The sequence below is a fragment of the Lissotriton helveticus genome, chromosome 6 (assembly GCF_964261635.1).
Source record: "Lissotriton helveticus chromosome 6, aLisHel1.1, whole genome shotgun sequence".
NCBI lineage: Eukaryota > Metazoa > Chordata > Amphibia > Caudata > Salamandridae > Lissotriton > Lissotriton helveticus.
This window is the reverse complement of record NC_136067.1, coordinates 84,608,626-84,623,056: the sequence shown is the minus strand read 5'-3', so window position 1 is coordinate 84,623,056 and position 14,431 is coordinate 84,608,626. Positions and strand designations below refer to the sequence as shown.

Below are 14,431 nucleotides of genomic sequence, written 5' to 3'. Positions count from 1 at the left end.
TGTCTAGATACTACCCCAGCAACGGTACTCACCGGGCAGCAAGAACGGAAGGCCTCGGACTGGACTGGACTGCTTCGACGCCGGACGGACGAACTTCGGACTTCTGTTACGGGTGGGCCTCCGGATACCTCGGACCTTGGACTCTCGGCTTGGGCTCTGGTCGGGACTCGCCGCGTTCCTCCACCGCCTCGTCTGGATGCTGGACCGCCACCTCCGTCTCCTCCGTGGGCCTGAGGGATACTTGAAGCAGAAATATCTGCCGGTGCGCAGAAGAGTTCCGTCACGGCTGTAGAGGGTCAGGGGGCACGCATGGCTTCACCGGCGCGTGGGGAAAGGGCAAGTCCCTATTCGGGCGCCATTATGTGGTATATAAATAAATAATACCGGATCTAGGTTTGACTAGGCATAGCAATAACAGATAGCTCAATAAATAAGAGTCAAGATTCGAGGTAGTAGGAGTTTGCAGGTTTAATACAGCATAAGGACAGGAACAGGACAACCTGCACAGGAATAGGATGGCAGCTGCCGGGGGCAGAATCGGGACAAGGATCTGGGATGAGCGCGCTAACATTTAATAACAATACACGAACATATATACTAAAAACAGTTGCATTACAATACATACGATAGGCGGAGCAGTAGGTGTGGTCAATAGCAGTCGTGAAAGATAAGGGTGAAAGTGGGTGTAACAAGAGGCGTATACATAGACATGTGATGTAAACGTAACAGAATATGTCATAAATGGGGCGGAAACATGGAGGGGGCTACCTAAGGAGCCGGGACCTCTAACCTGGTGGTGCGCGCAAACTGGCAATGACGCGTTACTAGGAGAAGCTGGGGGCTATGAACTCTGTGCTAGGAGCAGAGACTGAAGTCTGGAGAGTCAAGGCGACATGTACCTAAACAGTATCTAGTATCTGATGTTTAGAGAACATGTTGATAGAATCCAAAAGTTATCGGGGTAAAGGCTAACAGACTCTAAGACTGGAGCATGCATTATTCTACATGTAGTGCGTGATGAAGAATATTAAAGGACCATTTAATACAATATTTCTCTTACATGGAGACGTAAAGGCTAGACAATGACGGAAACTATTGATGCAGTTCAGTAGCTTAGGAATGCAGAGAAGGAAGGCTGAACTGATAACTAGAATCATAACATACTCTTGGCAGACTCAGAGACAGAGCCAGGCTGAACCGGGCCCTGCAAGGCAGGAAGTAAGTGAAGGGTCAGGAACACAGGTGGGGGCTGTATCGCTCCTCAGCGAGGGCTCAGGAGACGGGGGGTGAAATCTGGTGTCCAGGCCCTTTTGAGGCCTAGGAACGGGGATTTTACAATGAAATAACGTGCACACTGAGAAACGTGGCAACGTAGCTTTACATAGGCCGGATATTCGTAGTAGTCACGAGAACTGGAAACTGGCATACTAGAGATGGACACAACTGTCCATCTCACAACTGTGATTGCGTCTTTAATCGAACATGGGGAATACATATGCATATTAATCATGCACAGATAACATATGATGGAGGACGCGTAGGGACACAGAACATGGCAGAATTTACTTTTCCACAACTTAGACAAAACATACTAGTGCAGCTGTTTTTGCTGGAGGATCGTACTTTGATATTATGGGGCTGAATGTGTAGGGAACACACACTTGGAGAGGGACCTTTCCATGGAGAAGAGCAACACACACCTGTGATCAGGGACGTAACACAGGCCCCAGCAGCCCCCGTGATGTGGGGGGACCCCAAGCTCCAGGGGTCCTCCTCAGAATAGCACTCTGGCTGCCGAGCACCTGATTGAGCCCAGAGGGGGCCCCTCCATGTGCCTTGTTTTGCAGGGTAAGTAAGTCATTTTATTTAGCATAGTTACTTATAAACATTTCAGTACAAAACAGATTAAAAGAAGAAAAGTTTTAAAAACTACATGTTTAGTAAAATCGGTGTAGCGCAGTCACAGCTCCTCGGTTCAAATGTGCATAGGATATCTTTCTGTGCGAAAATAGTTTTGCTTTCCCGGTATCCTCATGTTCTCATGAAGTCAGCCATGACTGTGGGTAATGTAATGTTTAATATGCTGTATCGAAACCGTTAGAGATAAAACATTTTGGCATCTTCTTTTCCACTGTCTTCATAAATTTTACAAAACTGCAGTTCAGCTGAGGGTCATGGGATGAAAAGCAGGCGAGAACTGCATTCCTTCGTGTATGGATCTCTCGTTGATTAAAGTGGGGTTTCAACAAGTATTTCCGTTCGTCCAGCAGTTTCTCGCACGAGCATATCAAGTGCAGCATGTCCTCTTGCGCTAAGCCGCATAACCGACAAAGGGAGCAGGCTTGAATTTTTATCCAGCGTGGGAAGTTTTGAATGCAGGGTAGCAGGCCTAACCTATACTTTAAGAAGCACATTTTAACGGATTTGGCGTAACCCACACCAAAGTAGCTCTGCGATGCTTTCGTTGAGTAAGAATTCAGGGTCATCATACCGTGCGTTCTTTTGGAAAGGGCTGCCTTGTCTCAGGCCCACGATAGTTGTTTGATCGATTTCTTAACCAGTTTTTTAAGTGTTGTGTGGTTTACTGGGGTGTCCCAGAGCTGCTTTAGTCCCGTATTTACCAGGCTGCCCGTAAGGATCTTGGCTGCTGGTGAGGATGGATGTTGCACTAGCTCCGTTCATAGGTGCTCGTTTTAATGTTCCTTGTTTGGATTTCCTCACTTTGTCCCAGGCTAAAATATAGGCTCCCTGTCTTGCCAAGGGCTGTTGTTCAATGCCAAATTCTAGCCTGATTTGTGCTGGTGAGGTTCGCTTGGGCAGGCTGAAAATAATTCTGTAAGCAGCTGTGATTGTGTTATCGAGGATCTTGGCGTCTCTTCCTCTAAGTGCCTCACTCCCGTAGGTGATTGTTGGGAGGAGTTTAGCGCGGATTACTTGTGCCAGAGGCAGAAGAGAGGGACCAGAAAGTTTGCTGTTTAGTGCTTTCAGTGAAATTGCCAAAGATAGCCCTTTTCCTCGTATACTTGTTCTCTGGGTGTGGAACTGCCCACTGTTATCGATCTTTACTCCTAAATATTTGCATATTGGGGTGTCGACAATTCTTGTCTTATTCCAGAACCATGATGTTACTTTTCTTTAATTCTTGCTGATGGTCATCGTCTGGATTTTCTCCAGATTTATTGTTAGCTCATTTTCATTTGAATAGCTATGTGTTGCGTTCAGGAGATGTTGGAGCCCTACCTTTGTGTGGTTTATTAAGACAATATCATCTGCATATAGTAGACAAGGTAATTGGAGCCCTCCTAGCTTGGGAGCGTGGGAGTTGCAGCTGTTTAGAATCGGTACAAGGTCGCCTAAAAACAGGTTGAATAAAGTGGGGGCCAGGACACAGCCTTGTTTCAGGCCCTTGTTGGTCTGTATGCGCCTGGACAGAACTGAACCATCCCCCACCTTTATCTGTACCCAGGTCTCTGTATGAAGGTTAATCAGCAGATCCAGCTGAGGTCTAGATATCCCCCAGCCGTTCAGTTTAGACCATAAAATGTTCCGGTTTATATGATCAAAGGCAGCCTTGTAGTCTATAAAGCAGAAATGGATGAGCATTTTATTTGATTCTGCCTTGTCTATGAGCATGCCCATGGTCAAGATATTGGTCGTTGTGCCTACTGATTTGGCGAAGCCTGTCTGGTTGACCGGGATTAAGGATCTCTCTGTGGCCCAGGCCAGCAACTCGTCTAGGAGGATGCCTGCGAACTATTTTGCCTCATTATCGATTAAGGCCACCAATCGATAATTTTGAGGGGATGCCTTGTCTCCTGCCGTATAAATTGGAGAAATGATGGAACCCTTCCAGGAGCTTGGCAGGATGTTGTAATGTCTTATCTCCAAGAAAAGGGGTTCGAGAGCTGCTGCCCAATCTTTCACGTCTTGTTTGTAAAGAATTGGCGGGATTCCATTTGGTCCTGGAGCTCCCTCACTTCTTCCATTCTTAATTTGGCGCTGGATAATATTTTGTAAATTCGGCAAATCATCATTTAGAGTCGAGTTGTGGCCACCTTGGAAGCTGATGTCGCTGTTGAGTGAGAATTATTTACAAGTGTCCATCTCGCGGTCCGATTTTGACACCTGGTTGTTTCCCATTGCCTGGTTAAAGAGGATTCCAAGGTAATTTGCCCATGTCTCTTCAGTGATGTTAGATGAGACCCCATGGTGCGTAGATCTTATAAACGAGTTTATCGATTTCCAGAACCTTGCCCCATCGTTTCGTTTAATATCAGAGTGAAGTTTTGCCCATAGATTATACTCCAAGGATTTATTAGCTTCCCATTTTCGTTTTTTCAATGTTGATTTTAATTTCCGTAGGTGGTCATGCTTTACTGTATCCATGGGTTTCTGTTGAAGTTCTCTCATTGTTCGGTAAATTAATGTTTTTGTGCCTCTGATTTTTTCTTTATGCTCTTGAGAGAATTTGCTCGATCTGTCATAGCCTGGTTTTGCGTGTGGCTTAGATCTTGTGGCGTAATTAGACATAGTGTTTGTGACTTGTTCCCATGTGGCAGTTTCGAGTGATCCAGTGCGAGCCACAAAATGCTGTTTTGCCCTTTCAACTAGAGTTTCATCTGTTGCTGCTGAATATTAGATTTTGTTTAATTAACGGTGTGGGCCGACTCTTCTGGTTCTTTAGATAGCTCGAATTTGGGCTTCACAGTTTCAAGAGTGGTTTCTTGGGGACAGTGATCGCTATCTCCACATCTGCCTATCCGATAGAAGCTTATGTGTTGAAATTATGGTAATGAGATGAAAGTATAGTCTAATATGCTGCTCTTTGTTGTTGAGTGAAAAGTTGAGGCCGGAGGGTTGTCTCCGGTAATCCTTCCATTTAGGGCCCTGATGTTGAAATGTTCCAGTTCTTCTAGAGTCTTGTTGCCTAATTTTGTTTGTTTGGATATTTGTGGGTTCCCTTGTGGTGGGACGTCCCAAATTGAGTTTTGGGTTAAGATCTCATCTTCTTGCGTGATGCCCATGAGGTTGAGATTGAAGTCCCCAGTGAGCATAACGTTAGTTGTAGGTCTTTCCCTTATGCATTCCTCCATGTAGTTGCATAGGTCTTTAACTGCTTTTGTTTTCTTTCTCGGATGAACATAGACATTGATTAAAGTGAAGTCGGTATCTGCGATACCTGTTTTTAATTGCGCCAAGGGAAAGTTTACTGCCAGCAAGGCTGCCTAAGATGGTCCAACTTCTTTTACCGTCAGGATGCTTGTAGCTGATGCATAAGTTACTAGGCCTCCTGAAAGGTGCCCGTATTTAGCTGTCCTTTTTGCGCCGGTGGAGAAGCGCAGGTATCCCTGAAGGTGCGTGGGATCTGCAAGCCATGTCTCTTGTAGTGCCATGATGTCGAAGGTTCTGATATAGTTCATGAACTCTGAATCAGTTATTTTAGAGGCTAAGCCATTGATGTTCCACAAGCATATTCTCAATAGGTCATGGATGCCCTCACTTGACTTACGGCCGGTTTGTCATTTGTTGTTGTTTATAGTTCTGACTATCCATCTTAGATCAGACAGTCCGGCTGATTGTATTTGTTCCTCTCCGATCCGTCGGGTGGTGCCGGTATGTTGGACGTTGTTTGTTCCACCTGGCCCTGCTGCTCCTCTCAGAACAGAAATTCTGGGGCTTTTTGCGATAGCTTGATCTTCCGCCTTTTCCACCGGGATTAATATTTCTGGATATCTTGGCTTTGTGTGTGGTTTTATTGTAATCCCCCAGTTTTTAAAGGTCTCTGCTTCGGCTTGTATTTTCTGGGAAATTGCCATAGTTGTCCAAGTTGCTTTCGTTTTTTCTCTGCCTGTACCATCATCCTCTATAAATTCGATGGATACCAGGTCAGAGCTTTTTACTTCTGCCAAAGAGGGAATATGGGATAGCAACCGTAGAATGTTGCCTCTATTGAGTGTGTCGTGTCTTCCTTGCGAGATGTAGTCCGGGTTGAACCATGTGGCGCCTGTTATGTTTCTTTGTTCATTTGTGAACCCACTCTCTATTTTAAGTTTGCTTGATGGTATATGCTCTACTAGTCGTGTTACAGTTGGTTTGGCCTGGTTAATATTGACTGCAGTGACTCTTATCTCTCGGCCAGATAGATGCTGATTTGGTGCAGGCGGCTTGGCCGGTCGGTAGTTCTCACCGGGCCAGGGGTGGGTGGCGCGTGAGGTCCGCAGTCACGGTGGTTGCTAGTTCTTCTGCTGTCTGTATAGGCGGGATTGCTTGAGTAATTGTGGATAGTTGACTATCTGATGGCCCTTTGCCCTTCTCTACATTGTTTTGCAGGGAATTTCCCCTCAAGTTTTGTTACGCCAGTGCCTGTGATGTAGAAATACGGTCAATGTCCTGAGGCACGGAGCATGCTGACAAAGCCCAGAGATCTTCTACTATATAATAATACTTCTGCTTGCCAAAGGGAGGGTGGTTAGGCCTTTTTAGTCCTTTATCCACTGTCTTTATAAAATAATATCTCCCTTTATGATATATGGCCTTACTGCAGTGCTAACTGTATTGATATTATGGATTTTGCTGCTGGTGGTAGCTCATATACTGCATTTTAGAGCATGTTATTTAAAATAAATATTTTAAACTAATTTTGTGTTTCTCTCAGATCTTATTGTGGACAAGTACAAGAATGTGAGCGAAAAGGTGTGTCTTGTTACCGCGATTCCTGAAAGATCTGGGAGTGTTGTGTTCTGGGGTGTCTAATCGTTGGTTTCTCCATTTGTGAGTAGGAAAGCGAGTGAGACACTATAGCTAGTCAGTCCTGGGTTCGTGGGCACTAAGGTGGTGGGAAGGCTTAGCCCCTATACACAAAGGTCCCATTACCCTGTGCATAGTGCAGTGTATGTGCAGAATTACGGGCAACACTGTGGTGGCCATCTTTAAATAGATTTTTTTAGAGCGTGAAGAAATCCATTTGAAGATGGCAACAGTGGATGTGCGCACATCTATAGTGGCCTCTTCAAAAACATCCCTTATAGCATAAGAAAAATCGATTCAAAAATGGCCACCGAACATGTGCGTGCATCCACTATCTTGCGCAAAAAAATTAACATCGGCAAAGACAGTTAGCTTTCACAGGTGAGACCTGTTGACTGCCAATGCTTGCCATTACTTAAGTACATATTTATTTCACAAAGGTAATATTTAAAAAACATTTTAATTTTGTTTGCAATAAATATGTGACTAATGCATATTACCCAAAGACAATAATACCATTGATAATGGAATAGAGTAATTCCCAAAGTTGAAAAGCCTTTTGAACGAAATGCACTACTAAGAATAAAAAGTAATTTTTCAGATGGGTGATAACTTCCCCTTCTTTTACTCAGTCCCCTTTGGTTCATGAATAGTTTTTGAGGTGACACCCTACTTTTTGCCTTACACCACTGTGAGGAATCCCGTGCATCCATATTTAACTCTTTTCTTCATCACTCCCATAGCCTACAACTTAATACATGAGTTTTTCTGAGTGTGACATTTTTAAAATGAGCCATTGTATGCTGTAGTGGTTGATTTTGTCAGAAATTCTCGCTCTTCTGCTCAACACCTGCCCTTTCTTTCTTTACATCTTCTCATTCACATTTCTGCTTGTGTCATAGGTGATTGCTGGTTGTTGTCTGCCATTGGATCCCTTACCCTCAATGATAAGCTTCTGCATCGAGTGGTCCCTCCTGGGCAGGGATTCCAGGACGATTATGCTGGAATCTTCCACTTCCAGGTATGGTGTTCGACAATGAGACATTTAGGCTGAGGAAGAAGGTGCTAACACCTTTTCATCTTGGTCAAGGGGTTTGATGAAACATCGTGAGGTGCAGCGGCTCCATCAGCACTCGATGTGAGATGGACCACTAGGTAAACCCCCTGATGTATAGAAGTAGCTATTGAGGCACTAATTTAGCACTTCAAAACTTAGGGCTTTCATTGAAGCTCTGTGGTAATAGGCTATCACTCACTCACCCTTTGGGTTTCTTCCTATCTTGTATCTTGTGAGCAAGTCTGATTCTCCCTAACAGATTCCAGGAGGTGGGAGTTTATCTCTCACAGAATGTTTTTATTTAAATGGGGCCAAATGGTGCATTTTCCGGTACACTATCCAACTCATTTGGCCAAAAACATACAGGTTTTAGTGGCATTTCTTGAGAGCCATTCAGGCTATAATCCAGAATATATGCATCTAGGCTCAAATCCCCAGGTTTTGTTAAAAGGCAGTGTGTCGGGCGAGGTGACGGTTTACCCATTAAAGACAATTGGGTCAAACATTGTTTTTACAGTCTAATTTCCCTGAGGAATGTGTTAAAATTACATTAAGTAGCCTAGACTGTTTATGTACCACCTTCAGTACAGTACATTTGGTTGGCACTGGCAGGCCACAGGTTTACATTCCAGGAAGATATTTCAGTGATTTAATTTAAGCTTATTGCAGAGATTTTAGTGTAACCTACAGGTCCAAAATGACAATCTTAGGGCCTGGCTAAAATGGAAATGGAGTCAATCTGTGGGCCGTTCATGCCATTAAAAACACTTGATCCTACCTGCATCACCTCTACCTGCCTGGGCAACTATCTGAGAGTCTTTTGGAGGCAGTTGCGGGTCTAACGTCCCAGCTGGCAGCACCTCAGGAGCGGCATTGAGCCCCTGTGGAAAAGTAAATTTTGCCATGTTCTGTGTCACCACGTGTCATCCATCATATGTTATGTGTGCATGATTAAATATGCATATGTACTCCCCATGTTCGATTCCTGACGCAATTATAGTTGTGTCCACCTCTAGTATGCTAGTTTCCAGTCCTCGTGAATACTACGAATATCAGGCCTATGTAAAGCTACGTTGCCACGTTTCCCAGTGTGCACGTTATTTCATTGTAAAGTCCCCGTCTCTAGGCCTCAAAGAGGGCCCGGACACCAGATTCAGCTCCTGTCTCCTGAAGCCTCGCTGAGGAGTGATACAGCCCCCACCTGTATCCTCGACCCTTCACTTACTTCCTGCCACGCAGTGCCCGGTTCAGCTTGGCTCTGCCTCTGAGTCTGCCAAAAGTATGTTATGATTCCAGTTATCAGTTCAGTCCTCCTTCTCTGCATTCCTAAGCTACTGAACTGCATCAATAGTTTCCGTCATTGTCTAGCCTTTCCGGCTCCATGTAAGAGAAATACTGCATTTAATGGTCATTTAGTATTCTTCATCACGCACTACATGTAGAATAATGCATGGTCCAGTCTTAGAATCAAGTTAGCCTTTCCTCTCTTGACTTCTAGTTTATATCAACATGTTCTCTAAACATCAGATACTAGATACTGTTTAGGTACATGTCGCCCTGACTCTCCAGACTTCAGTCTCTGCTCCTAGCACAGAGTTCATAGCCCCCAGCTTCTCCTAGTGATACGTCATTGCCAGTTTGCGCGCACCACCAGGTTAGAGGTCCCGGCTCCTTAGGTAGCCCCCTCCATGGTTTCCGCCCCATTCATGACATATTCTGTTACGTTTTGCATCACATGTCTATGTATACGCCCTGTTACACCCACTTTCACCTTTATCTTTCGCGACTGCTACGCGTCACGCCTATTGCTCCACCCACTGCTACGCCTATTGCAATGTAATACTATGTGTTTACGATTTGTATATATGCTCATGCACTGTTATTAAAAAGATCATCCTTTCCCTTGTCCCGACCCTGACACCAGCAGCGCTGCTGGGCCCTGTCATCCTATTCCTATGCAGGTTGTCCTGTTCCTGTCCTTTATGCTGTAATAAACCTGCAAACTCCTACTACCTCGAATCTTGACTCTTATTTTATTGAGCTATCTGTTATTCATTTATATATTCAAAAATAGGGTATTATTTATTTATTTACCACATAATGGCGCCCGAACAGGGACTTGCCCTTTCCCCACGCGTCGGTGAAGCCACGCCGACCCCCTGACCCTCTGCAGTCGTGACGGAACTCTTCTGCGCACCGGCAGATATTTCTGCTTCAAGTATCCCTCAGGCCCACGGAGGAGACGGAGGAGGCGGTCCAGCATCCAAACGAGACGGTGGAGGAACGCGGCGAGTCCCGACCAGAGCCCAAGCCAAGAGTCCAAGGTCCGAGGTATCCGGAGGTCCACCCGTAACTGAAGTCCGAAGTTCGTCGTCCGTCGTCGTAGCAGTCCAGTCCGATCCGAGGCCTTCCGTTCTTGCTGCCCGGTGAGTACCATTACTGGGGTAGTATCTAGACAGGGTCAATCTAAATTGACTCTGGTCCGTGGGTTGGTGGTACCCAGGCCCACGAACGAAGTGTTCACCTAGGTGGATACGGGTCTTGATGCGTCCCTTTATGGGACCGGTATGTTCCGTACTGTCTCAGCAGTGCATCCAGTAACTCTAGTCTGTTCCGTTCTCGAGAAATTCTTGTGTTTCTGTTCTCAGTATTCCAGGTAATATTCTGTCCGAACTGTTATGTTATGATGTTGTTCACTGTATTTCCAATGTCGTGGTATGCCTGAATTGTTCTCCCAATTGTTATTGTCCCTCGTGTATTGTATTGTGTTCCGATTCAAGTTTACAATGTCTCTCTTTTCGAAGTTACGTCAGTTAAAAACTAGAAAGGGTCTGCTGGAAGCAGCAGTTCCAGTTCCGCCTAGGGACAGTCCAGGTCATTTTATGTATCAGAAACATGGCATAAGCGCCATATTGTATCTAGATTTATGGGTAGAGTATACCAAACAGTTAGAAGAAAAGTATAGATGGCCCGTATCGGGTACATGGGATGCCGAGTGCATCATGCGAGTAGAAGAAGCATTATGGAAAAAGAAAGCCAGACAATCACAGAAAGATGCCATCGAGTTATGGCATAAAGAAGCTCATAAAAGAACCGAAAAAGAAATCAGAAAGTCAGAATTAAGTAGAGAATCCTTAGAACGAGCACAAGAAAAAGAACTAATCGAGATAGGTGAACAAGTCAAAGCCGAACAGTCAGACAGACAGAGGCATGCCCTTATTAGGGGTATGTATCCTCTCCTTGCCGAGGGCTTGCCAAAAGCGACCCCAGAGGCATCCAGTAATTTCCCGCCACCACTAGTTCCGACCAAGCTGCGTCACAAACCGACCGCAGCTGATATTTTTATTTCGTCCTATTTGGACGACACAGTCCCAGAATATGCAAATCCTGTTCGCGCTCCGCCCGTCCCTGTAAATCAGGCACTTCCCGCTCCTCCAGACACCGGAGTAACTGTTACGGTACCCCCGGTCCAGCCCGCCATACAAGTCCAGCCTACATTTCCATTTCCCACTCTGCCAGGACGAAGAGCCTCAGTAGACGACTCTAGTTTAGGGGCCGCAGGAGGAGGTCCTCCTCGAACCCCGCCGCCACGCAAGCGTTTAACGACAGCCGAATTACACGCACAAGCGTCACAGCGTACGCCCAGACATCAGACTGTAGCAGAAATCAGAAAATCCCTTGCCGAATGCTGCTATGATCCAGTCCCAGGCGAGAATGATATGGTTCTATATTCATTCCGCGTAAGAAAGGTGGCCGAGTATCTAGTCACCTTACCGAATATGAAAGAAGATCTAGACAGAATATATCGTTTCATCCGTACAGGGGATGATCCAGAAAGCATTAGCGAGGCCATGTCTCAAAGGAAAGCCGAGATCCAACTAATGATATTAAAGTTTCTGATTAACTGTCTAATAAGAGAACAAGATTACCCGTCTAAAGACCAAGCTGAAATGAGAACCCTGACAAGGTGGAGTGATAATATAGCCGAGGGTAAGCACAAGACCGTCGGTGCTATGGAGAGTATGTTCAAGAAAATCCGTAAAGAAATAATAAAGTTACACGAACAACGTAAAGCAGCACAAGTAAGCGAGAAAGAAAGTAACTCTGATACTGAAGAGTTAGACGACGAGAATCCTGACAGAATAGCGTATGTAGGAAAATCTAGATTTCCAGACCGCCATTTACGCCTAGAACCCAAGTCTACTTTCCATCATCCAGTACCAGATCAAGGTTCTCTAGAACAAGTATTTCAAGCTACCGATCACATTCTGAAATCACGAATCGGTTACAGTGAGTTAAGTACTATGCATGAACAAGAAATAGTCCGATCAGCAGTCCGATGGATTACTGATTCCACCACTTTTCCAGACGAAATAGTGGCACAAATGTTTCTGAAAATGCCCCCAGCCGAGCAACGACTGGTGGGTATGTATATGATCCAGCACCTCATTACACTGTATGAGGGTCAACACTCTGATCCAGGCCCGTTACATGATATCCTGAACGAGTTACTCCAGTATAGGTGGAGAGGTCTAGGTACCGATTTAATTAGTGTCATTCTAGAACAGCGCCACAAATATAGAACGTTTCTGAACCCGCATTTTGTTCATGTCTCACCCCCAGAAAGTAAACCATTTTACATAGACAGACAGAATCCGTTACGAGAAGTCCACCCAGTTAGAGGAACGGGTGGCGAAATGCAACGAGTGTTTGTATACACTCCGATCACAAAGATGGAACTTCTTGAGATGAAGAAATTAATTCCCTGTCATGACAAAGATCCAGCAGGGTTCCATAGAGAATTAAAAGACATGCTCCGTATGGGAGAATACACGTATCCAGATATAATTAACCACTTGGCTGCTAAGGCACCTGATGAGCTTCCATTGACTTTCCATTGAAATCAATGGAAAGTCCATGACGAGTTACCCTTGTCATTAGCGCTGAAGGGGTTAAAATGTTAAAAGTTCTGCTGCCCGCAGGGGTGTATGAAAAGCTCAAGGAAAAAGAATGGGAGGTGGGAGAGAAAAAGATCGATTGGGCAGTTCTAGAAGCTGAAGATAAGACACGAGTACCAGGTACCGGTCTTGGAGATAAATGTAAAGAATTACCGGAATTATTGATTCAAGTTTTACCCAGATTATTGACAACTAGAAAAGAAGACTGGGATGCAATCTCAGCCTGTAAACAGAAACAAGACGAAGATATTAGTGATTTTTATTCTAGATTTGAAAAATGTTTTAGCATCAACAGTGGCCTCAAGACAAGTAGTGAGTCATACCCTCACCTTTTTGTTACCAAATTAGTCGAGAATTCAAGTCCATCAACTAAAAATCGGGTTTTGAAAGTCGAAAGTACCTGGCAAGCTAATACCCCGTCCCAGATGTTGCAAATGCTCCAATACCACCAGAATAGGATTAGAGAAGAGCAAGAACACGAAAGAAAACGTATGAAAGACACGAAAATGAAAGTATTAGTTGCACAATCTGTTCCTCAAGACAGTCAGAAGAGGGGTCCGAATCAAGCCAGTCATCCAGCAGCTCCTGCTAAAGGGAACTGCAATTATTGTAAACAGCCAGGTCATTTTATAAACGAGTGTGCAGTTCTGAAACACAACATAGCTACCGGTAAAACTAAAGAAAGACCACGTCCGCCTAGACAAGAACAAGTTTCACAGATTCCTCAGCCACAGAATGCACCACAGACAGTTACAGCACCGCAGCCCATCGCTGCAACACAGCACGTTACACAGCAGATGTACCAGTATGCACAGTCTGAGTATCCAGAGTACCAGCAGTATTCATGAAACAGCCTAGAGAGGGAGGTAGGCTTGCCTCTCATCGAGATACCTGTAGATCAAGAAGGTCCCTATGTTCACAGTCAAGTATTAGGGAAAGACAGAAAGTTCTTGATTGATACAGGGCCAAGTAGGACCACAATTAGTCACGCCGAAGTTCCAGGGGCTCCGCTCTCAGGCTCAAGAAATGTTTCCCTTGGATTTTCAGGAAAACCCATCGTAAATGAAATATCAAAGCCAGTTACTCTAGAAGTAGGTCCATTGTCCCGTACTACTGATCTGTTACTTACTAAGTCATGTCCAGAAAACCTGTTAGGCATTAAAACACTGAAAGAGTTAGGTGCAGTTATATGCTGTTCCCCAGAGGGAATACGATTGTTCCTACGTGACTTTAAGGGTCACTATGTATTACGAGATTTTGATTCAAGACTGTCTAATGTCCCGCAGCATCTATGGGCACAAGGTCCAACTGATGTTGGTTATATGCAAATCACACCCTATCGTGTGACTCTCAAGCCAGGTGTAGTGTTACCACGAATCAGGCAGTACAGATTGCCACCTGAGGCTGTAGCAGCCTTATCCAAAATTATTGACGAGCTCATGGCTCAAGGAGTGGTTGTAGAAACTGACTCCAATGTATGCAATTCTCCGATTATTCCAGTCATGAAACGTACCGATCCTAATGCACCCCCAGTATATCGATTAGTGATTGACCTACGAGAGCTTAATAAATGTATTGTTCCTCAGTACCCAGTTGTCCCAGATATCTCTTCCCTATTGACAGCCATTGATTCCGAAGCCACGTTCTTCACTGTCATAGACCTCAAGAA

At 44.9% G+C, this 14,431-nt stretch overlaps 1 protein-coding gene across 1 annotated transcript in view; it reads left to right on the top strand.

The window, feature by feature from the left end:
* The window catches only part of LOC144762254 (calpain-1 catalytic subunit-like), a 359,395-nt gene that overhangs the window by 67,863 nt on the left and 277,101 nt on the right, over positions 1-14,431 (top strand). The window contains exon 3 of the mRNA XM_078647398.1: positions 7,650-7,768. Coding sequence (XP_078503524.1) covers positions 7,650-7,768 — 119 coding nt within the window. The remainder of the gene's footprint in view (positions 1-7,649; positions 7,769-14,431) is intronic.